The sequence below is a fragment of the Schistocerca nitens genome, chromosome 5 (genome assembly GCF_023898315.1).
Source record: "Schistocerca nitens isolate TAMUIC-IGC-003100 chromosome 5, iqSchNite1.1, whole genome shotgun sequence".
In the NCBI taxonomy this organism is placed as follows: domain Eukaryota; kingdom Metazoa; phylum Arthropoda; class Insecta; order Orthoptera; family Acrididae; genus Schistocerca; species Schistocerca nitens.
Genome location: NC_064618.1, coordinates 411,989,338 through 412,015,251, shown reverse-complemented (window position 1 = coordinate 412,015,251; position 25,914 = coordinate 411,989,338). Strand labels below are relative to the sequence as shown.

Here is a 25,914-nt window from a genome sequence, read left to right as displayed (position 1 = left end):
GTCTAAGGACACATGGAAAGTAATCACTCGAGTGTGTATCATCAAGGGCGAACCATTCGAAGCGCCGAGCTAGCGGAACAGTACCGACCGCAAGGTCCAAATGAGATAAATTTGCCGTGGAGGCAGACAAAAACGTAGGGACCCCAGTGTTGAGGCAAACTAGATCTGCTTGGTGGAAGACGTCTAGCAATAGTGAGCCACGTGGACAAGGATGTGGAGATCCCCAAAGCGGGTGGTGGGCATTGAAGTCCCCAACCAGCAAATAAGGGGGTCGAAGCTGACCAAGAAGATGATGGAGATCAGCTCGTGCCATTGGTGTGGACGATGGAATGTATACAGTACAAAGAGAGAACGTGTATCCGGAAAGGGAAAGACGGACGGCGACAGCTTGGAAGGAAGTGTTTAAATGGATTGGGTGATAATGGAGAGTTTCATGGAGAAGAATCATGAGTCCTCCATGTGCTGGAGTGCCTTCAACAGAGGGGAGATCATATCGGACGGACTGAAAATGAGGGAGAACAAAGCGGTCATGGGGACGCAGCTTTGTTTCCTGAAGACAGAAGATGACCGGCAAGTAGGATTGTAAGAGGATCGACAATTCATCCCGATTGGCTCGAATACCGCGGATATTCCAGTGGATAATGGACATAGGGTGAACAGGAAATGGAGGAATGTGACCAAGGTCGCTGTCAACTCAACGACTGCTCAGAGCTTGCGACCGACAGCATGGAATGGCATTCAGCCGAAGGCAGAAGATCCTGATCCATAGGTTGGTCAGGAGCAGCTCCTGCCACCAGCGACCGGCCGGTTGATCGGCCGCCAGCAGTGCGCCTCGGCGACACAGAAGACGGCCGAGGGCGACTTCCGCCAGGTGGTGCTGTAGATGGGACACGCCTTGGCGGAGAAGGAGAGGAACTGGGTTTCTTTGTAGCCTTCTTGGAAGTATGATGTTTAGAGGAAGGAGGAACCGATGGTTGGGAAGTTGCCGTACGTAAAAACTCTTCACGAGTATGCTCTTTTTTCGAAGTCTTGGTGTCTGACTTTTGGGCTCGAGATTTAGCAGAACTCGATGAAGGGTGAGCCAGAGAGTGGGCAGGCGAAAGTGGTGAGGTTGAACGGGCGATCTTTGCGCTGGCCGATCTGACGACCGTGGCACTAAAGGTGAGGTCGCAAGTCTGCGTGGCCGCCTCCTTTGTTGGCCGAGGAGAAGCAAGGACAGTGCTGTATTTTCCTTTCTGAGGCAGGGTGGGCTGTCGACTGGTGAATAATTTTCGAGCAGCAAAGGTCGACACCTTTTCCTTTACTCTAATTTCCTGGATGAGCTTTTCGTCCTTAAAAACGGGATAATCGCGAGAGGAAGCGGCGTGGTCACCCATACAGTTGATGCAGCGAGGGGATGGAGGTGGACAAGCACCCTCATGGGCATACCTGCCACACGTAACACATTTGGCCGGATTGGAACAGGACTGGCTGGTGTGATTGAACTGCTGGCACCGATAGCAACGCGTAGGGTTCGGGACGTAAGGGCGAACGGAAATTATCTCATAGCTGGCTTTGATTTTCGATGGTAGTTGAACTTTGTCAAATGTCAAGAAGACAGTGCGGGTTGGAATGATGTTCGTGTCAACCCTTTTCATAACCCTATGAACAGCCGTTACGCCCTGGTCAGACAGGTAGTGCTGAATTTCTTCATCAGACAGTCCATCGAGGGAGCGTGTATAAACGACACCACGCGAGGAATTTAAGGTACGGTGCGGTTCCACCCGGACAGGGAAGGTGTGTAGCAGTGACGTACGCAGCAATTTTTGTGCCTGGAGGGCACTGGCTGTTTCTAACAACAGGGTGCCATTCCGTAATCTGGAACAAGACTTTACAGGACCTGCAACTGCGTCGACACCTTTCTGAATAATGAAAGGGTTGACCGTGGAGAAGTCGTGACCTTCGTCAGACCGAGAAACAACAAGGAACTGTGGCAACGATGGAAGAACTGACTGTTGTTGAGACTCAGTGAACTTACGTTTGTGAGCAGACATAGTGGAAGGTGAGGAAACCACTGCGGAAGAATCCCCCATGATTACCGGCGTCTCCGATGGCGCGCTCCTCCCTTGTGGGGGGCCCTCTCTGAGGGCACTCCCGCCTTAGGTGATTGTTCACACCTCAGGTCACACCTCCCGACAAACGGACGGAGGGACCAATCGGCACTTTCGGAAGGTATCAGCTCGGGTAATCACCCCTCCCTGGGCCTGGCCGTTACCAGGGGGTACGTACGTGTCCTACCTGTCTACCCGGGGCGGGGAATTACGCGTTACCCCGTCACCGGCTACGCATGGAAGTGCGTGGGTTGGCCTTCAGACACGCACAGGGAGGAAGAAAGAGAAAGGGAAAGGAAAGAAGAGAGGTCTCAAACGCCGCAGCGGAGAAGGTAGAGAGAAGAGGTAAGGAAAAGAGAAGGACAAAGGAAGGATGAAGACTTACAAGCAAGGAAGGAAGGCGAAGAATGTAGTATATTTACAAGCGTCCGTCTCCGGACGTAGGCACAAACCATAACCCTAGAGAAAGGGAAAGAAAGAGCCAGAGGTGAAGGGGGGGGGGGGGGGGGCGAAGATGGGGGATGGGGAAGGATGCGGAAAGGGAAGGTATGCAGCCCGGAAAGGAAGGAAGGCCACATCAGCTCGGGGTCCCGTGCTCGCTACGCACGTATCCACAAAAGAGTTGTGGATCCCCTGGGGGGGGGGGGGGGGGTGTGTGTGTAGCTTGTATGAGTCTGGCAATATACCATCTGACTTTCGGAAAAACATCATCCACACAATTCCAAAGACTGCAAGTGTGGACAAGTGCGAGAATTATCGCAGAATCAGCTCATCAGCTCACGCATCCAAGTTGGTGATGAGAATAATAAATAGAAGAACTGAAAAGAAAACTGAGAATGTGTTAGATGACTATCAGTTTGGCTTTAGGAAATGTAAAGGCACCAGAGTGGTAATTCTGACATTGGAGTTGATAATGGAAGCAAGACTGAAGAAAAATCAATACACATTCATTCATAGGATTTGTTGACCCAAAAAAAAAAAAAAAAAAGCGTTCAACAGTGTAAAATGGTGCAAGATGTTTGAAATTCTGAGAAAATAGGGGTAAGCTATAGGGAGAGATGGGTAATACACAATATGTACAAGAACCAGATGGAACCAGTGGACGACCAAGAACGAAATGCTCGGATTACAAAGGATGTAAAAAAGGGATATAGTCTTTCGCCCCTACTGTTCAATATGTACATTGAAGCAACAATGATGGAAATAGAAGAAAGGTTTGGGAGTGGAATTAAAATTCAAGGTGAAAGGGTGTCAATGATACGATTCGCTGATGACATTGGTAACCTCAGTGAACGTGAAGAAGAATTACATGATCTGCTGAATGTAAAGGGCAGTTTAATGAGTACAGAATATGGATTGAGAGTAAATTGAAGAAAGATGAAAATAATGAGAAGTAGCAGAAATGAGAACAACGAGTAACTTAACATCAAGATTGAAGGTCACATATTAGATGAAGTTAAGGAATTCTGCTACCTAGGTAACAAAATAACCAATGACGGACAGAGCAAGGAGGACATCAAAAGCAAACCAGCACTGGCAAAAAGGGCATTCTTGGCCAAGAGAAGTCTACTAGTATCAAAGGTATGTCTTAATTTGAGGAATAAATTTCTGAGAATATACATTTGGAGCTCAGAATTGTATGTAGTGAAACATGGACTGTGGGAAAACAGCAACAGAAGAGGATTGAAACATTTGAGATGCGGTGGTACAGACAAATATTGAAAATTAGTTGAACTGATAAGGTAAGGAATGAGGTGGTTTCGCACAGAATCAGAGAGGAAATGAATATGTGAAAAACACTGACAAGGAGATGGGACAGGATGATAGGACGGGCATCTGTTAAGACAGCAGGGACTGACTTCCATGGTACTAGAGGGAGCTGTAGGGGCCAAAAACTGTGGTGGAAGACAAAGATTGGAATAAATCCAGCACATAATTGAGGACATAGAATGCAAGTGCCCTACTCTGAGATGAAGAGGTTGGCACAGGAGAGAAATTTGCGGCAGGCTTCATCAAACCAACCAGAAGAATGAGGACTCAAAAAACTACTACTACAAATGGTTATTTTACAGCACATTCACTTTTGCAGTAATTTCACAACATGTGAAACATATTCTATCTGCACATGAGCAGATGTTATTTACTGTCACATGTAGTACATATTTTTACTGGTAACCACTTGTATGGACTGTTTCCCCATTTGCCTTTTTCTAGTTTGACTGAAATCTTTTGCAATGGAATCTATGGATAAAAATTCCTCCCTAACTTTCCAGATGACATTCAGATAAAATGTTCAGTTTTCAATGAGACCCTCCATCCTCTTCATTGGCAACTTAAGTCTGCCTTTCACAGAGCTGACAGGGTTCCCTTTTTTGTCTTTTGTACCCAGAGGGCAGCATTATGATATCTAAGAGATAGCAAAAGCTGATACGGCCCTCTCTCCAAACCGTGATTACATTTGCACATACAGTCCAGTGACGTCTTTAGCACTACCTATAAAGGCAGGTGATAAACTGTATGATGTGCATCTCTGTGGGCCTTTATTGTCGAAGTGCCTGCTTCCATACACTGCTGAGTGCATAACCAGTGTCTGCTGAAGTCTTTTTCAGTCTAGTTTCCCACAATGTTCCAGTAGTTCAAAGTGTACAACAACATCCTTGCCCTTGCCACTCAAATATAATCTTATTTTTATCTGTGAGGCTGTGCTTTAACATCACTGTGTTATCTATGTTTGAGGTTCAGCATGGCAATCAAGAGTTTGTATAGACTAATACAAAGTAACTGCTGCCGCCCTCACATGAAATATTAGAAATTCCTTGGACTCTCAGATCAAGGTTATCCAATACAAGTCAGAATATTTCTTAATTTTTGTGTGTGGCTGGAAGGCAGGTCCGATTCCTTGCTCGTTTAAGACTTTACCTATACCACTCATATTTGCACTGCAGAATGGAAGCTGAGCTATAGGTCAACCCTCCTGACTAGGTCGACAGTATGAAGAAACAGTTTCTGAATCGGAGCTGGTTTAAAATCATGGACTGAGTGGTCAAGCTGACTTTGTTTGCATTCAAATAATACACATAAGAAAGGCCACTTGGCATCATTCTACATTCCTGTAAATGTATTGTGTGGGTGTATGCAGCAGCACCAAATTAAAAATGTATTGTCTAAATAATTGAAGAAGCAGGATGAATGGAGGGGAGGCTTCAAAATCCTATCAAAAGAAATTTACACTGGGATGGAGGGCACTGTCTAAAGCTTGCAATTTTATCGAAATATGAGATGCCACATTAGCCAGAAAATTTTTATTATATGTTTCTGCTGTTGTGTTAAGAAGATAATTAGCATTACAAAGGTTTTTGGATGCTCTTTAACATATTAGGGAAGTAAGTAAGAAAAGTTGCCAATGAGTAATTCCCGCACTAATAAAGAAATGAGATACACAAAAAACTGAAATAGCAAAGATTTCAAATACAGCTAAACAGTTGTGTATTCAAAATGTATTGGCACATTAGTTACAGAGAACATACTATGAATAATACTGTTCTCAATAACTGTGAGAAACATTACACACAGCCTTACATACAGAAATAAATTTCATATTGTGAAGGGAGCAACACAGTAGGACAACATGACACAAGCTGCCACAAACAATTAATAGAATAGCATAATGCAGATACTTTTTGAGGACATACAATGTCCTGGGTGGGGACACAACAGCTGTACTCATCAGTTCCAATCACGAAGAGACAAGGAGTTAAATAAAATTAATGTGATAATTTCGAGCACAGTTTGGGTTGCCTACAAAATTGCAAACTCATTGGTAATAATTTGATGAACAAATCATAAAACTAATTGATTATTTTCTGCAATTAGAGTAATTTCTCCTGGCCAATGAACATCACTGAAGGACTGCTTAAATGGGGGATTGTTAAATGGAGGGGGACAGAGTAATCTTTGCATTCTCCATTTGGTTTGTGTAAAAAGAGCTCAAAACTGCTGAATTTCCTGAACAGTTTCTGACTGTTATGTTTGAATGTAAGGTAGAGCCATGCAGTCACATACACATACCAATTTCCTCTCGTTCAGAGAATTCACGTCCAAACAGGTGCCCCAACCTGAGATGTTTGCGGTGAGGCTGCACAAATGGTTCATTCCCTTGTGCTGTCATGTTGGTCTCTTAAACATACTTGTGAATGCCCATTCAACCATTCTTCACTTTCTAGAGAATGAGCTTTATCTAGTTTAACTTCAATGTGCTTTGATGTATTTTCTTGTTTTAATTCTTTGTCCTGCAACAATGTGGCCTCATTGCAAGTCTCTCAGATATGCGAGTGCATTCTAGAAAATTTGTTCCAGGGCTGCCTCACGTTTGGTTGTTTTACTGCAATATATGTGCCAATTTTTATCATATTTAGTGCCTATCATGTTCTATAACTTTCTCACTTTGCCTCTGCCATTAAAAGAAGCAATCAATAAGGTGATTTATGGTCAGGGACCACATATTGGCAGGTGAGTGTAACTTCCTTTATGAGAGTGAAAGTGACAGGCAGAATAACACCATACCACAGCCAGCTCAAATGACAGACTAGAATATACAGTAACTTTGGATAGAAAGAAAATTATAGCATGCATGTCGAACTCCATGGAAATATTTGACATAACTGAATGTAAATGATTTATAAAAGTGATCAGGCACAAAAATCTTGCAAATGAAAATGGGCAGTCATCTTGACTGAGGTGGGGGGGAGGGGGAGGGGGGGGGGGAAGAACAGGAAAAAAAAGAATATGACAAAAAAGTATATCACTACCACCATCAATTTATACCTTTAGTGTCACATCATCAGGATCACATCATACAACCTCACTGAAAGTTCGATGAATGATGTCATACTGCTTATGCCCCCCTCCAAACTGTCTGGTCCACAGCTGCATGTGCCCTGGACAACATAGATGAAGTTGCTACAAGTGTAATTATTAGCAGAAGCCTAGTTGTTGACTTATTAGAGAAATCCACACACTTTCAAATCTCGCTTTGATAATGGAGTCATTGGTTATTGGAATTAAAAGGTTTTCATAGACAAATGGACTAACGAGGTTTTCTTTGCCTACCATTAAAACTTTGTCTCTTTTCCTTTTGTTCTTCTCATTATTTTGACACCCCTTCATACCCTCCAGGAACAACCCCCCCCCCCCCCCAAAAAAAAATGGACAAGCATTACATGACCATTCATTTACTTCAAGTATAGACTTTGACTTATTTGATACCTACATTTAATTCCTTTAAAGTCAGTACCGCCATTAGACTGTTTTTTTATTTGCAGTGTTACATTTACACGATCATGATTTCGGCTTCAAAGTGCCATTATCAAGTGTTTGAAGTGTTATGCAGTGCCTAAGATGACATACTGTCATATTTGAAATACACTATTAGACACATTGTGTAAGGGTCAGTATTTCTGGTAAATCCTACTGCTTTGTTTTATCACTGAGTATACCATCTTGACTGAATGACAGTTGGCTAAGTGTCAAGTGTCGTATTTTAAATACGACAGTATGCCATTTTAGGCACTGTATAACACTTGATAATGGCACTTCAAAGCCGAAATCATGACCGTGTAAATGTAACACTGCAAATAAAAAACAGTTTAATGGTGGTACTGACTTTAAAGAAATATATTATGACTGTGGCCCCACATTATGAAGAAATTATTAAAAAATTATTACGAAAAAATTACTACATTTAATTGTTAGGTGTACAATGGAATATGAATCTGGGCTCTTCATCCACTGTTATGACCTAATTACTTATTGTGCCCAATGCCCATCCTGCACAAGGTTTTGGGGTGATTAACAAATGGTAAAAAATAACTGGATTTGTTGTGTGGCTGAAGTAGTAATGAACAATCTGAATTTATATCCACATTCTGCAAACCCCTTTAAAGTGTGTAGCAGAGGGTACTTCCAATACGAATATTTGCTTAGAGTCACCTTTTAAAGGTGGTTCTTAAAACTTTAAGTATGCTTCCTTGGAATAGCTTACGTCTATCTTCAAGGGTCTGCCAATTTAGTTTTTTCAGCATCTCTGTGACTCTCCCATAGGTCAAACAAGACTGAAAATTCTTACTGCCCTTCTCTATGTCGTTCAATATCCCCTGTTAGTCCTATTTGATATGGATCTCTCACATTTGAGCAATATTATAGGATGGGCCACATGCATGATTCGTAAACAATCCCATTTATAGACTGATTGTATTTCCCTAGTATTCTACCAATACACCAATGTATGCCACCTACTTTACCTACAACTGACCTATGCTAACTCTGACTCGCTGATACTGTAGCTGTAGCATTCTATGTTTTTTTTTTTTTTTTTTTTTTTTTGATTGTGAGATGCATAATCGTACATTTATAAACACTTAAATCAAGTTACCCAACTTTGTACCTGTTGTAGCTGCGACAGGAACAGTCGCGGGGTTGCCGCAAATGAAAACGCAGCGTGACCGAACAGGAGCGGACCGTGAACAAACAAGATGGACGAACAGAAATTGAAGGAGAAGCACGACAGACAACCGAGCAAGACACCAAGGCCAACAACAAAGTTTTACGGAATGGGGACACAAGAGATAACCTCACAAAATCAAAACAACATCTACTCGTAAATGGGAAATAAGCACATGCAACATAAACACAATGTCTGTGAGCGAGATATCAAGTGACAACTCGCTGAGTTGAGAGGCAGCTGCCTAAATACACGACAGGTTATGTTGCTTTTGGCCACTGGGACCACGGGCTCCACAGCGGCACCCTCACATTAGACTTGGGCCAGGAGCACGTGGTCATCGAGTTCCATGCGGTCTGGCGCGGATTCGAAACCCGCTGCACTCAGTACCACACTGAAATCTTGTCAAGATCTGACTGAGTAATTGTGCAGCTTTTTTTCAAGCAGCAATTCATTACAGATAACTGCATTATCTGCAAAAAGTCTGAGGTTACTATTAATATTGTCTGCATTGTCATTAATATACAACGTGAACAGTGACAGTCCCAACACACTTCCGTGGGGTGCTTCTGCACCTGTCAATGACTCTCCACCCATGAAACATTATGCCTTCCTACCTACAAAAAATTCCACACTTTTGATAATAAATGCTGATATGGTACTGAGTCGAAAAGGAGAAATAATGTATCTACCCATCTGCCTTGATCCACGACTTTCAGGGTATCGTGTAAGAAACGTGTGAATTCGTTTTCACACTATCAATGTTTTAGGAATCCATACTAGATGGCATTGAGGAGATCTTTCTGTTAAAGATCCCAAATTCTATTTGATCAAAGAATGTGTTCTAAGATCCTACAACAACTAGATGTTAAAGATATTAGACAGTAATTCCATTGATCACTTCTGCTACCCTTCTTGCAGACAGATGCGACCTGTGTTTCCTTTCAACAATAGGCACAGAATTTTGTTCGAGGGATCTATGGTAGATTATAGTTAAAAGAGGGGCTAACTCATCATGCCCTGAAGCTTTGTTCAATTTTAGCATTTTCATCTACTTCTCAACATCAGTGACACTAACTGTATCACTCATCTTTGCAATGGTGAGAATTACATTGGGACAATATCCCTGGATTTTCAGTTGTAAAGGAACATTTGAAAACCGAGTTCAATGTTTTTCTTTTTACTTAGCTACCCTCTATTTCCTTGTTCATGAGTATCTGGACACTTTTGTACCACTAAACAGCCTTTACATATGACCAGAATTTATTTAAGTTTTGTGAGAGATCCCTCAATAATATTCTTCTACAGCAGTCGTCGAAGGCTTCACGCATTGCACTCTTGACAGCCAAATGTGTTTCATTCAGCATCACCATGTCTCTAGCTCTATGTTTTATTTTACGGCTATTGTGCAGTAGTCTCTGTTGCTTTAGAAGCTTCTTTACAATGACTGTATACCATGGATAGTTTCTCCAATCATTAACTGTTCTACCAGGTACGTTCTATCCAGTGTGTAGTCAATATTCTTTTGAATTTGAGCCATAGCTCCACTACATGCTCCAGTTGTGAACTAATGTTTCAAGTTCCTCAATGAGAAATGAAACTACTGCTTTCCTTTCTAATTTGTTGAACATGTAAATAAATCTTTCTACTTGTTTTAGTTGCCCTTTGTGCTCTGGTACTCATTCCTGCTAAAACTGTCTCATAGTGACTGATACAAGTCTTGATGTGGACATTCTTACACAGGTCACGTATATTTGTTGCTATTAGATCCAATACATTTCTATCGTGAGTGGGCTTCAGAACAATTACTGAGTATTGCCCAGACAACCTTGCGTGCACTTTCAATTTTTACCTCAGTGGATTAGAGTTTCTTGTTTTCTGCCACAAATACACCACCTCCCTTCACTGTTAGAATATCTTTCCAATATACATTCAAGTTTTTCCAAGTATCTCGCGATCAATTTCATGTTTTCACCGGCTTTCTGTACCTATTATAATGTGAGCTCCACAGCTTTTTAGGAGTGCTTTAACATCCAGCACTTTATCGTGAATGTTTTGGCTGTTAACCACTAGGATTTTAATACTTTTGCATGTAGGAGGACATTTCTTTGTATCTTACACTGACACTTTCATGTCCCTTACAGCTATCATTACAGAGATTGGATCGAGATTCGCCTAACCTAGAAAAACCCTTCTGTCTGCTCCACGTACAGTCAGCTACAAGGGGGTAGCAGCCTCTAATATGTAATTCACACCTGACCCATTTGAGGAGCCCTACAGTACTCATCTCTAAATCGCAAATCGAGGAAGTTGCAACCTAGAATGTCACAGAACTTTTTAAGTATCTGGTTCAATCCTTTCACTTGTCTCAGAACCAGGGGGCCACAACCAGTTCTGAGGACAATGTTGCAAATTCTGAGTTTCGCTGAAACTCCATGTGCAAGGTTGGTCTTCTCAGCCTTCTCTGCAAATCACTGGAATGATCGAAGTATGATCTCTGAGCCCAGATGATAGATACGGTTTCTCCCAATGTGTGCCACAGTCTGCAAAGGTTGTACTATATTCCCCCCAATTGCTGCCAGAATAGCCCCATCATAAAAATGAATGAGGCCCTCAGGCACACACATTGATTGTACCTGGTCTTGCGTCCCATCCCTTGTTTCCATTTCCCTAAGGGGTATCAGTATTTACCAAACATTTGAACTGCCAATGATTACTTAAAGTCTTCCACTTTTACACATGCGTTCTTTTGACACAGGACACACCAGGTTTCTCAACAAGTGACGTGACATCATTGGCTCAGTTTGAGATTCAATGGAAGACAGCACTTCATATTTGCTGTTTATGGACTGCTACAACAAAATGAGTTCTCTCTGCTCCCTGTCTACCCTGTACTTGGCACCTAGCCTTACCACTGATACATCACTTGCAGTCAACTGGAGAAGTAGTGATAGATCCCATGCTTCCTGTGGAGGAGAGACGATCTACATGAGAGGACAGTACTCAAAGTATTCCTGTAACGCGACTCTCCAAAGTTCTTCCACCACTCATTTGCAGCAGCTTTCCATCATTTGACAGTAGTCAAGAGGATATCTAGCTGCTTGTGAATGCCAACTAACCCAAACCATGTTTCAGAACAGCACTCATAGTGGTTCTGCACTGTGGTTGGTGCAATGTTATACAAAATGGTAAACAAATAACTTTAAAATGAGCCTGTTGATTATCTTTTAATTTTTGTATTTATTGAACTGAAAGTATAAATTATTCCCTGTAATAACTGAAGAATTAGGATACTACTAAGGCGACAGAAAAACTTGCAATAAAAATTACCTATTTTCTGAAATTTTTGTAGGGTTATAGTTGCTAACAAACTTGAAAATATTTACTTACAATAAATACAGATAGTATACCTATGTTAAAAAGGAAAACTAAATGTAACACATTTTGTTAGTTACAATATGTGCACAACACTTGTAACTTATGAAAATTCTCAAAATTATATGTTCGCAAGCATCTGAAAATTCTCAAAATATATCTATTTTTCATGTAATTATTCAATGAGCTTAGGAAACAATTGTTTTTGAATGAGGATACTGAAGTTTTATAAAAATCACAAATTAAGTTTATAACTGATGTCATAGTAAGCGTTTTTTGTGGCACTTTCAAGTGTTTGAAAATACATGATATCACATTACACACAAGTATTCACACAGTCAATGAAAGATTATGGAAAAGTGACCCAAACCTCTTTCCCTGGTTTGCAGTTGTTTATTAAATAACAATTTTTTTATGTTTAGAGGCAGAATCGTGTTTTACTATAGATGCTGTAAAACTAGTTTGATAACCAGAACTGTCAAATAAACAACAAAACCCAGTGCCCCTGAAACAGATGCAAATATTAATTGATATTTATAATACTTACCGTAAGTATTCTTTTGCCAACATGTCAGTTTCTTTTGTTCTACTTTTGGCATTAACAACAGCTCCACAAATAACTGCTTTCATTCTGTCTGGTAGATCTTTACTGGATTTTGTAGTCAGTATGAAGCCAATACAATCAAATGCCTCACTACTGTCAAATGTGTTATAACCTGATTGTTTTGCTGCCCTGACAGCAAAATCTTTCAGGTACTTAACCCTCAGTTGGCTCAAGTCCATATCATCTCCTTCTGAAACAGAGGCCTCAATGACAATCCCCTGAAACAAAACTGCCAGTAAATGTCAGTATCAATACATTTACTCTTCATATTGATTATTATTTTACTAAGAAATCTGCTGAAGACAATTTTATGGATACCGCTACTGCAATAACATTTTAAATATGTGCATTGTTTACAAATGTAAAGGCAAGTTTTGAACAGTTTTTTACCATTCTGAGATCATGCCATTATATAGTTTTCATGATAGTACTGCTGCTATAAATTACTCATCTAACTAGCATAATTTTTTCAAAATAAAATTCAGTCATCATTTGCACTGATATTTTCATTTCGCTTTACTGGTTCCAGCAAATCAATTTGTCATCTTCAGAAGGTTATGGCCAGTTTAACAAATGTCAATATCTTCGTCGCTATCAATTTTTTGGAGCAATATGAAATAAATAAATCATACCCAGAGTGAATGGAACAGCAATTTTTTAATGCTTTGCAAGTGAGCTATTTACAAATAAATGGGGTTCTTTCCAGAAACCTGATTCTGACACATAAGGGAGAAATTTAACATCCAGTCCCTTTATTACCTGTCCGGCTGCACAACAGGTAGTCAGCAGTGTCCTACATAAGAGAAATGACATCAGTTTTATTAGTTTACCGAAGCCTCCATTGAGTAGAAGTAACTGATTATGTACACAAGAATCATAAATATGCGACTTGCAACTATTGGAGGAGTTGCCAGGGAGAAAAAAAGTTTTTGCGTAAGAGGCCTAGTTGGTTTCATCATGCTGTAATAAGTACTTGAAAACATGAATAAAGCAAAATTTATTATTAGATTAACCAACAGTCTTGAATGGAACATAAATAATGATGCAGAGACAGCAAATTCAATTGTATACACATTAAGGTTAGTGGTGGCATGTTCTCTCAATCATGGTTCCTTTCTACTTTTGTAGTTTTTGTGACCATCGACTCATTACTTTTTGATTCCTGTCAAAACTTGATTTTTCCATACCAAGACTATGCAATATAAATAAGGTAGATGTGACACAAGTGTCCAGACAAATAATATTAGCAGCAGCACTGACAAAGATATTACATGAAAACATGTTATGGATGTGCAGGGTGATTCACCTAAGCTGTTCACCTCAATACTTCTGGAACTGTTTAAGATACACAGCTATTTTAATTGCAGAGGTTTTGCTATCAATTTTATTTTTTCAAATGGAACTACGGTAATTCCTGTAGGTAATTTCATAGTTCTAAAAAGAGACAAATTCAACAACATTTCACTCGTCAAATTCTGATTAGTAGTATTACAGTAATTACAATTAAAGAATCAAGTTTCAGCAGTGGGCATTAACTTATTATTTGGTCTTATCAGCTACCAGACTCACACCCGAAACTAAATGAAAACCTTACAGAAAGTGTGTTGGGGACCTTCACTGTTTGTGCTGTTTACTAACGACTTAGCAGACAATATTAGTAGCAACTTAAAACTTTCTACAGATGATGCAGTCACCTACATGAAGTACAATCTGAAAGAAGCTGCTGTACTCAGAAACGTAAATTTGTGCACCTCACAAAATGCAAAAATATAGTATCCTTCATCAATGAGTCACAGTGAGACCAGTCCTCTCATACAAATATGTACGTGCATGATTGTAATGACGATTCTTGGATGAAACAATATGTAAAACAAGGGAAAGTCAATTACTCACCTAAAGCAGATCTGTGTGGAACATTAACACACTAACAGAAAACAGTATTCACAGTAGCTTTTGAGCTCTTATTCTCTTTCTAGTGAAAGTACACACATTCACACATACAACCATACAGACCCCCTAACACACACTCCCATGGCCATAGCAAGACTGATTATTGTCCATAACTTCCATCCTAGATTCAAGACATTGTTCATGTCTTTCACTGCCTCTCCGCAGTTCCTGTCCCGTTACCATAAGACACCTTACTGGTCACTACAGATGTGGCATCCTTGTACAACGGTGGCTCCCAATCTGAAGGGTAATTACCCTCCTAGGAGTAAAATGTAATTTTCTAACAGGTAAAAGTGTTTCGGCCATGAAATGAAATAATTTTTAAAAGGTTTTTATTATTATGATTATTTTGTAAGACAGCAATACATATTAGCAATAACTATATGTCTTTCCAAATATCAGCACGAATTCATGACAAAATGTAATGGAAGTTATAGCTTATGAAACAAATGTACAGACATCATTTTCATCACATACTTCACCCACTACACACATACACGCTACTTTTTACCATGCATCTGTGACAGTAAAATTGGGACATATTCATCACTTATGCATCTCATGAAACTGCCTTCTCTGGGTTCTAGGAAGTTCCCGCAGTATATTAGAAATTGCTTCATTATTCATGTCACAACAATAAATTCACTAATCAACAGAACAACACAAAATTAACTACACAGTAGCTATTACACTATTGTAGGCCTTACAAAGTATTATTATTGTCGCTGTTATTTTTATTAGTGGCAGTGATCAGACACAAAGCACTCGCAGCATGAAGATTTCCAATTTCTGCCGGTTCACAAGTAAGGAGTCCAGCAATCAAGTGATTTGCAACAAGTGGGCCCAATTCTAGTGCACACACTTTAACTTGGTTATTTGAAGTGACACTGTAGGGTGTGGGGAAGAAAATGTCAGTAGGGAGGAGTTGTGCAGAGGAAGCAAGTTTTGTAACAGATCTCTTGCCTAAATGTGCAGAAGAAAGTTTAGGCATCACTCACAGTGCACTGAGACTTTCTTCAGTCTATATAAAAAAAAGAAAGGATGTTAGAAATAAACAATACTAATTGTCTCATTGACTCATTAATTCTTGGTTCAACAAGATACCTACAAAAATGAAATATTTTATTTCCATTGTTTTAAAAACAAAACAAAAGTATTCAAAGGAAATTCTTATTCATTACAAAGATTAGTTAAGTGTTAATGATGTTGTTGGTGAGGGGAGGGGTACTGGGTAATATCTGACTACAGTCAGGGGTAGTTGTCTGAGAAAGGTTGTTCTACACCAATGTTCTTCATGCCCATTACTGCAAGGTACCAACATCCTCCTAATACCAAAACCACCACCTCTTGCCTAATAGTCCTAGACAACCACAGCCTGACCCACAATTATTTCAGTTTCAACGGCTAATCTGTAAACAAATCCAGTGTACTGCCCAGGGACTCGCTTGGCAACATTCTACGCTGATTAATTTATGGGTCATCTAGTGGAATCCTTCCTATCCACACAACACCTAAATCCCCTTGTCTGGTTCCAATGCATTGATGAAATTTTCTTGATGTGGGCTCATGCAAGGACAACCTTTCCTCTTTTGTCTGTGACCTCAACACCCACTCCCTACTCCACTTCACCTCCTCCTTCTCATCTCAACAAGCCATCTTCCAAAATGTCGTCCTCCACCTCTCAAATGGCTCCATAAATACTTCTGTTCATATGAAGTGCACCAACAGTACCTCCACCTCCACTGTGACAGCTGCCACCCATTCACTGTCAGAAATTCTCTTCCCTACAGATTTGCCACTCGTGAATCCCGCACTTGTAGTGTCAAAACATACAGATATCCTTACCAGAGCCTTTACTGACAGGCAATATCCTACCTAATTCCTCCATAAACAAATCCCCACGACATCTCCTCCTCTGGCACCAGTGAACCAGCCACCGAATAGCACTTCTCTGATCACCCAGTATGACCCCTGCCTTGAAAAGCTGAACAACATCCTTCAGCCAAGGCTTCAACTGTCTCTCATTGTGTCCTGAGAGGAAGGATATTCTACTCAATGTCTGTATCAGCCAAAGGAGTGTTTTGCCTGGCAGATCACAATTTTCAATTGTTTTAACTATTGGCTTAAATAATACACAACTAAATGAAAAGGAAACCCAAAATAGCAATCAGTTTGGATTTAAGAAAGTACAAGACATGTGAAAATTAATTTTAGTTTTGTGATTAATAAGCAGTAAATCATTACTAGAAAAATATATGTGTTAGCTGTACATCAGTCAGTCAGGAATAGTTACTCTGGCATGAAGAAGAGAGGTAAACAGAAAAAAACTGTAGGTGCATTTCAACCTCTTAATCCATAAATAAGTTTTTACATGGAACAATTAGTGAGTTTTGTGTGTGTGTGTGTGTGTGTGTGTGTGTGTGTGTGTTTTGTCTAATTCTGATGAAGGCCTTACTGGCCAAAAACTATGTACCAGTCTTTTTGTTGTGCCTATCTACGGATCGGAGCGTGGAATGTCAGATCCCTTAATCGGGCAGGTAGGTTAGAAAATTTGAAAAGGGAAATGGATAGGTTAAAGTTAGATATAGTGGGAATTAGTGAAGTTCGGTGGCAGGAGGAACAAGACTTCTGGTCAGGTGACTACAGGGTTATAAACACAAAGTCAAATAGGGGTAATGCAGGAGTAGGCTTAATAATGAATAGGAAAATAGGGACGCGGATAAGCTACTACAAACAGCATAGTGAACGCATTACTGTGGCCAAGATAGATACGAAGCCCACATCTACTACAGTAGTACAAGTTTATATGCCAACTAGCTCTGCAGATGATGAAGAAATTGAAGAAATGTATGATGAAATAAAAGAAATTATTCAGATAGTGAAGGGAGACGAAAATTTAATAGTCATGGGTGACTGGAATTCGAGTGTAGGAAAAGGGAGAGAAGGAAACGTAGTAGGTGAATATGGATTGGGGCTAAGAATTGAAAGAGGAAGCCGCCTGGTAGAATTTTGCACAGAGCACAACTTAATCATAGCTAACACTTGGTTTAAGAATCATGATAGAAGGTTGTATACATGGAAGAACCCTGGAGATACTAAAAGGTATCAGATAGATTATATTATGGTAAGACAGAGATTTAGGAACCAGGTTTTAAATTGTAAGACATTTCCAGGGGCAGATGTGGACTCTGACCACAATCTATTGGTTATGACCTGTAGATTAAAACTGAAGAAACTGCAAAAAGGTGGGAATTCAAGGAGATGGGACCTGGATAAACTGAAAGAACCAGAGGTTGTACAGAGTTTCAGGGAGAGCATAAGGGAACAATTGACAGGAATGGGGGAAAGAAATACAGTAGAAGAAGAATGGGTAGCTTTGAGGGATGAAGTAGTAAAGGCAGCAGAGGATCAAGTAGGTAAAAAGACGAGGGCTAGTAGAAATCCTTGGGTAACAGAAGAAATATTGAATTTAATTGATGAAAGGAGAAAATATAAAAATGCAGTAAATGAAGCAGGCAAAAAGGAATACAAACGTCTCAAAAATGAGATCGACAGGAAGTGCAAAATGGCTAAGCAGGGATGGCTAGAGGACAAATGTAAGGATGTAGAGGCTTATCTCACTAGGGGTAAGATAGATACTGCCTACAGGAAAATTAAAGAGACCTTTGGAGATAAGAGAACCACTTGTATGAACATCAAGAGCTCAGATGGAAACCCAGTTCTAAGCAAGGAAGGGAAAGCAGAAAGGTGGAAGGAGTATATAGAGGATCTATACAAGGGCGATGTACTTGAGGACAATATTATGGAAATGGAAGAGGATGTAGATGAAGATGAAATGGGAGATACGATACTGCGTGAAGAGTTTGACAGAGCACTGAAAGACCTGAGTCAAAACAAGGTCCCCGGAGTAGACAACATTCCATTGGAACTACTGACGGCCTTGGGAGAGCCAGTCCTGACAAAACTCTACCATTTGGTGAGCAAGATGTATGAAACAGGCGAAAAACCCTCAGACTTCAAGAAGAATATAATAATTCCAATCCCAAAGAAAGCAGGTGTTGACAGATGTGAAAATTACCGAACAATCAGTTTAATAAGCCACAGCTGCAAAATACTAACACGAATTCTTTACAGACGAATGGAAAAACTAGTAGAAGCTGATCTCGGGGAAGATCAGTTTGGATTCCGTAGAAATACTGAAACACGAGAGGCAATACTGACCTTACGACTTATCTTAGAAGGAAGATTAAGGAAAGGCAAACCTACGTTTCTAGCATTTGTAGACGTAGAGAAAGCTTTTGACAATGTTGACTGGAATACTCTCTTTCAAATTCTAAAGATGGCAGGGGTAAAATACAGGGAGCGAAAGGCTATTTACAATTTGTACAGAAACCAGATGGCAGTTAATAAGAGTCGAGGGACATGAAAGGGAAGGAGTGGTTGGGAAGGGAGTAAGACAGGGTTGTAGCCTCTCCCCGATGTTATTCAATCTGTATATTGAGCAAGCAGTAAAGGAAACAAAAGAAAAATTCGGAGTAGGTATTAAAATCCATGGAGAAGAAATAAAAACTTTGAGGTTCGCCGATGACATTGTAATTCTGTCAGAGACAGAGCAGTTGAATGGAATGGATGGTGTCTTGAAGGGAGGATATAAGATGAACATCAACAAAAGCAAAACGAAGATAATGGAATGTAGTCTAATTAAGTCGGGTGATGCTGAGGGAATTAGATTGGGAAATGAGACACTTAAAGTAGTAAAGGAGTTTTGCTATTTGGGGAGCAAAATAACTGATGATGGTCGAAGTAGAGAGGATATAAAATGTAGACTGGCAATGGCAAGGAAAGCGTTTCCGAAGAAGAGAAATTTGTTAACATTGAGTATAGATTTAAGTGTCAGGAAGTCATTTCTGAAAGTATTTGTATGGAGTGTAGCCATGTATGGAAGTGAAACATGGACGGTAAATAGTTTGGACAAGAAGAGAATAGAAGCTTTCGAAATGTGGTGCTACAGAAGAATGCTGAAGATTAGATGGGTAGATCACATAACTAATGAGGAGGTACTGAATAGGATTGGGGAGAAGAGGAGTTTGTGGTACAACTTGACCAGAAGAAGGGATCGGTTGGTAGGACATGTTCTGAGGCATCAAGGGATCACCAATTTAGTATTGGAGGGCAGCGTGGAGGGTAAAAATCGGAGGGGGGGACCAAGAGATGAATACACTAAGCAGATTCAGAAGGATGTAGGTTGCAGTAGGTACTGGAAGATGAAGAAGCTTGCACAGGATAGAGTAGCATGGAGAGCTGCATCAAACCAGTCTCAGGACTGAAGACCACAACAACAACAACAACAACAACAACAACATCTTCAAGTGTCAGCATCTCCGCTATATTGTGGGTAGCAAATTTCCTTTTCACAGTATTTTTACTTGGAAGGTTGCTCTAGAAGCACTTAAAACATTCATAAGATGGCAGCACTTCAGAAGCGGTGGTAGCTTCATATACAGCCTGCAGCTATCAGAACTCACACTAAGGAACAGTTAACCTTCTGTTTGTTAGCCTCACACTGTCACAATGCAAAGTAGCATTGCTCAGCAGTAAGATGTTAAGTTTACAGTATCATCGAAGATGTGAAGAGAGTAGTACATAATAGAAAGTGATGGAGGACCAGAACAAACCAGTTGAAACAATGACAACTTACAGAACTATAGCAGCAGTAAATTACAAATGGACACAACTGAATTTTTATTTCACGATATAAATTGCACATTGCTGTCATGTTAAATGTACCTATGATTCAATATTTCATGATTAAATCCAACTTTTTAACAATAATTTGTGTAAATATAGTGTTGAAATTTTGGATCTATTAACCATGTTCAAAGGTGAAAACAAACTTCTAAAATAAACTAGAACCAAGTGATCATCATCAAGGGTGCATGATAGGACCATTACTGACCATAATGCTTTTAATGACAATGCATTATTTTGATAGTTTTCAAGCCTTTGTGGACTATGATGATCTGTGCACAGTTGTAGCAATAGCAGATAAATAATGAGAAATGCAGAGAGAGCTTATTACTGTTAGACTACACTCTACATGGTAACTCATTAGTGACAATTATGATGGTGAAATATTTCCCTGTTATCAACTGCAGTGACTTTAAATGAATCTAGTTTATTGATGTACAGAAGGCAGTGTAACTTTAATCAGAAGTAGTTTTACAACGTAAAATTTACAGCTGTAGCAAAATTTTCTCTCACATATTACTGGATAATCATCTGATATCAGTCAATGAGATCAATAAATAAGAGACTAATGATGCAACATGAACAGTGGTGTCTAAATTTTTTTTTTGTTATGAATAATTCCAGGTAAGCTGCAAACCGTTTCATTAGTAATGCTGCTGCTTTATTACAAGCTTCTTTCGGTCATGGTGCCATTCTCACGCAAACCTGTAGATGTTACATTTGGTGCGTCTACTTACATTTATAAAAGTTATACATACTTGCATATAGTTGGAATAGATGTCCATACTGCATCAGTGAATAAACAGCCGACTGCCTATTTGTTGCTAGATCATTATAACCACGAAAGTTCTGTTTGTACCAAATATTTTTGTGAATTACACTTGACAGCTGGACTGATAATTTATTGTCGTTGATACTTTATGTTATGTTTTCAGTGTAATGTTAGTCAGTGATGCTGGTTGTGCTTCAATGGTTTTATAATTTTTTTATTAGCTGTACCTAAGGTTATTTTCTGTTTACTGTGTTTTTTCCTCTGTTCTCGTTTCACAAAATGCCAATGAAATTTTCTACATTTTTCTAAATGTTTAAGCTCAATTTGTTCTTCAAGAATATCATTTGGATGACCATTTCTACTTCTTCCAAGATGTTCATGGCATGTTCCCTGGCACCCAGTGTAGGACTTGTAATGCATTTTCAATATGTTGTGTTTTGTGGTTTTGATTTCTGAGATGTATGTGAAATCTTGATTGATGGATGTCACAATTTCTTAGGGTTCTTTGAATCTAATCCTAAAATTTTGTCCTGTTTGACCAACACAGAATTTTGTGCAGTCATTACTTATTCTGGACTTGAATGAAATCGGAATTTTGGTTTTTCCAGACTGAACTCTCATTTTTTGTTGTTGTTTGTTCAGAAAGTTAGTTCTATGGTTGTTCTGTTTAAGATTTGGTTTATTTTATTCAATATTTGTCCCAAGTATACCATCAGTATGTAAGCTATCTTTTTTTTTTAGTTTAGTGTTCTCTTATTAATTCTGAATTCAACCAAAAAATTTAACACAACCTAATTGAATGGTGATAGGAAATGGTTATTGCTTTCACAATTGCAGACATTTTTATCAACACAATGGAAGAAAAATTTTTCAGCTCCAAATAGCCACTACTCGATAAAATTATATATTACCAAAGATATATAGATGACACTTTGGTACTAGTAGAAGGAAGTGACAAAGACATCCAGGAAATTCATCAAGAACTCAAAAACTCGTATCCAAAAATAAAATTTATAAATGAAAAAAAGTCTAACAAATCCATAAACTTTCTTCATCTTAAAATAACAATGAATTTGAAATTTACAGAAAACCAACTACTACAGACAGCATACTCAATGGAAGTTCTTGTTACCCAAAATCAGAACAGTATGCCTACAGGTACTTAATAAAGAGCACATTTCAATTTAAGATAAGGAAATTTTACTGGTCAGCACAACAAGATACCCAACGGTTATCAAATCTATTGTTATAGCCTCACTTGTTATTGCTACATGGCAGGCGTCAGGTAGACGCACACACCGATGCTTGCACACAGCAGGAAGAGGCAAAATGATTGCTGGAAAGCTTGGTCTTCCCAGAGGTGGTTGGTTGTGACACAATTAACAGATGGGTGTAGAGTGACCTGTGAACTGAGGTCATTACTGCGCAAAATTCTATACCAGTCAAACAGGATGAAATTTTAGCATTATATTCAAAGGACACACAAGAAATTGCAGCAAAAAACAATCAAGCTTTTACCTGCATCATAGAAACTCAATGATCAATAGAATAATCAGCTAATTACTGCAACACCAAGCAATATATAATGCTCTAGTACCAGACAGACATTCAATAGTTAACTGACTGATTGAGTATGGGCACCTATTCAAACTAGATACAAGTATGTATCCAAACTGACCTTTATGTAGAACTTCTATAAACGTAAGTAGACTCAAAGAACATCTATAAGCTAACTTGAGAATGACACTACAGGAGAAACAAGCTTGTAGTAAAGAAGAAGCATCATTAATTAACCTATTTGCTGCTTACCTGGAATTGTCGAAATTTCATATTATAATGTATTCAATGATGTAGGGCCAGGTTAAAAGAAGATAGCCCATGGATTTGTTTGTTCACAGTAACAGCATTACAATGCACAAAAAATACTGTAGATGACACTAGAATGAAGATATATACTATGATCTACTTTCTGAGTAGATTCAAATAATATATTACTACTTTCAGCATGAATATCAGGCTATGACCATGGCAGCAACATTAGAGTTAGTCAAAAATTCCATTAATCAACTACATGATTTCATCAAAACAGAAAGTCAGGATTTATTTACAGGCTACATATGGACATTTTTTCATAGAGGGGAGGAGGGGAGTCGAGTATGACTCTGTGCTGGCCATTTACAGAATACTAACTAGCTCAGTGGTTTCCAGTATAATAAAAACGACTTCCGAAGCACACTAATGCACCCCCTAGAAGTCAATAATAAAAAGTTTTCCTGACTGCTCAACAATATTGTGGTCCAGAATTTTAGACAATAAAGATGCTGTTGTCCTAATAATTGCTCTTCTTTATTGCAAGCAGAAAAAAAGGTGGATAAAAATTGGTCCGAGAAGCATCAAAGTTCACTCACGAAGACTTACTGAGAGAACTGACATTTAAGAGAAAAACAGACAATCAAATTTGGGTGCCTGTATGTACTTTTCCTACAGAAAGAACAAAAGCTCGAAAGATAGTGTAAATACTCTTTTCTCTTTGTTACAATGTTACTCGTGCCACCCATCAGTCAGCAACAGGTGAGTTATTGCCTTTATTTTACTTATTATTTCAGAAATTTCTTAATTCAAACTGTTTATAAATTAGAATTTTTGCCGCCAAGGTCACATGTTGAAATATTTAATTTCGGCAGAGTCTAGCTGTCATCTTTGGATCGTCTGGAAATAATATTACTGCACACGTATAACACGATCACAATGACAGCTAGACTGTCGAAACCTATCATGGAGGAAATAAAAATATTTCAACATGCAATCTTGGTTGCGAGAATTCTTATTTATAACCAAATATCAGATCGCCCCAAGCAACATGGACAACTTATATCAAATTGTTTAGCCTTCAATATACTGCCCACCTCTTTTGCCACTTCTGAAAGAGACGCAGTGAGGGCTTTTCTTTGTTGTGCTCTTCAAAATCACTTAAAGAGGCTACGCTGCCAATGTTCCATTATCAAAACAATGTACCTTACAATTCTTTATGGCAATGGGTTGAGAAGTAGTCACAAGACACCAGGTCTTGACTGATAGACGGATATTGTACCACAGAACTGGCTTTTCTGGTAAAAAACAATATTACAATTTCAGCAACATTAGACTTGGCATTATCCTGATGACATGTAGAAAGTGTGGGTGTATTTTAGTTGGAGAGGGTAAGTCGAAGTGAATAGAAAGCTGCTTGATGACAGCGCACTCTCTCAATTATTTTCCAACAGTTTATTGGAGCAACTGAAGATCATATCTAGTAGGCACTGGAAGGCGGTCATTAATGTGCAGACCTCTGCAGCAAAGCACTGTTGTGAAGATGTGCAGCTGCAATGCCTGGCACTGCACAGGAATGGTGCAACCTTGTGTAGTAAACATTCCCAGCAGGTTGCTGAGTTTCATCAAGAGCTGATGTAGTGGACTGGCATGGCCAGGTTGGGTGATAGGAGCATAGGTATTCAGGAAGTAAACACTGGACTGAAACATGGCACTGGCAGATCCCCAGTGTTTCAGTGACCTGCAGTCCCTCAATGCTGCAGCTGGACCTCCTGGCAGGCAGTCCTGTCAGGATGACAGTAGAGCAGTGGCAACCTCATGGCCGAAGTAGACATTGTAACAGGTGCCGACTATGACTTGCTGATTTGGTGACCTCCCTATTCGGATTGTCAGTATTTATACACACCAAAGCAGGTATGTCTTGGTGCTGTCACTGCAAATGTAATGTACACTGTGTGGTGAAAAGTCCCTGGTTGGGTAACTAGCTGGTTATCGCCTGCCCGGTGAATGGCAATGACACCCAGTGGCTGCGATGGTCTAACATGCGCCCATTGTCTTTTCTATGGTGTTGAGTTCTCCTGCCTAAGCTCACGCCATTGCTACAGAAGCTTCCATAAATTATTCATCTTTTTTTGGTAGTGATTCTTTACCCATTTTCCCAGGTGTGTGTAGCATGACGGAGTGACTGTATGTATGGCTGGCAAGTTTGCAATCATTATGTACAACTACAATTCATTTCTAGGTCATGACAGTACCCCCAAATGTTATCTGCATTGATATTTTGACACCATGCATCACCTTCTCAATCAACATGCAGCTTTAAATTGCAGCATGTATTATTCTTCTTTTGCTCTGCGGTAAGCAATTGCAGTATTCAGTGAGCACACACTCAAAACATGTGCAAATGCTCTTTTAAAACAGTTCAAACACTTCCAATTTATATCTCTGGAATGTGCACAAGTTGTCTGATAGTGAGACATGAATCACTGCAATAATGGTGGCCACAGTATTGAATGCGATCTCTCTCAAGGGCGTAGCAGGAGTGCCTCCTCCTCCTCCTCCTCCTCCTCACAATTCACAACTTTCCCAGCCTTCTTGGAATGCCTTATGCCAACAAAAACAGACGAAACAATGCAGAGGCCCTCCAAAAGTCGTATTCAATTTGTCACAGTGTGTGCAGAAACATTCATTTTGTTAGAAACACAAAAATTTATCACAGAACACTGTCTCAAAACTCAAGACTTAGTGAAATTATAAAGGTGGACTCCAGTGAGGCATTCAGCAATTTAACAAACTTGATAGATATTGTCACAGAAGAAGTTGAGTAGCTCTGTGCTGTAGTGGTTATGTTACTAAACTGTTGCATGGACAGTCGTGAGTTCAAAACTACCTGGACTGTGCAATTTTGATTTCTATATTCGGTTTGAGTACATTCTAGAAGTATCTGCAAACGTCAAGAATCATTGTACTGGAATGTTCTGTAGCTGTATATATACTCTATGTGTTCTGGTCAGAGGTAGTTCGCTCCATGCTCTTGTATGTGCAAGTGCTGAATAAACCTTCTTTA

General features: G+C 39.6%; 1 protein-coding gene across 3 annotated transcripts in view; it reads right to left on the bottom strand.

The window, feature by feature from the left end:
* LOC126260047 (DALR anticodon-binding domain-containing protein 3) overlaps positions 1-25,914 on the bottom strand; it is an 86,906-nt gene that overhangs the window by 30,608 nt on the left and 30,384 nt on the right. For all 3 annotated transcript variants that reach the window (XM_049957233.1, XM_049957232.1, XM_049957231.1), the window contains exon 3: positions 12,512-12,786. In XM_049957233.1, the coding sequence (XP_049813190.1) occupies positions 12,512-12,786 (275 nt within the window). The remainder of the gene's footprint in view (positions 1-12,511; positions 12,787-25,914) is intronic.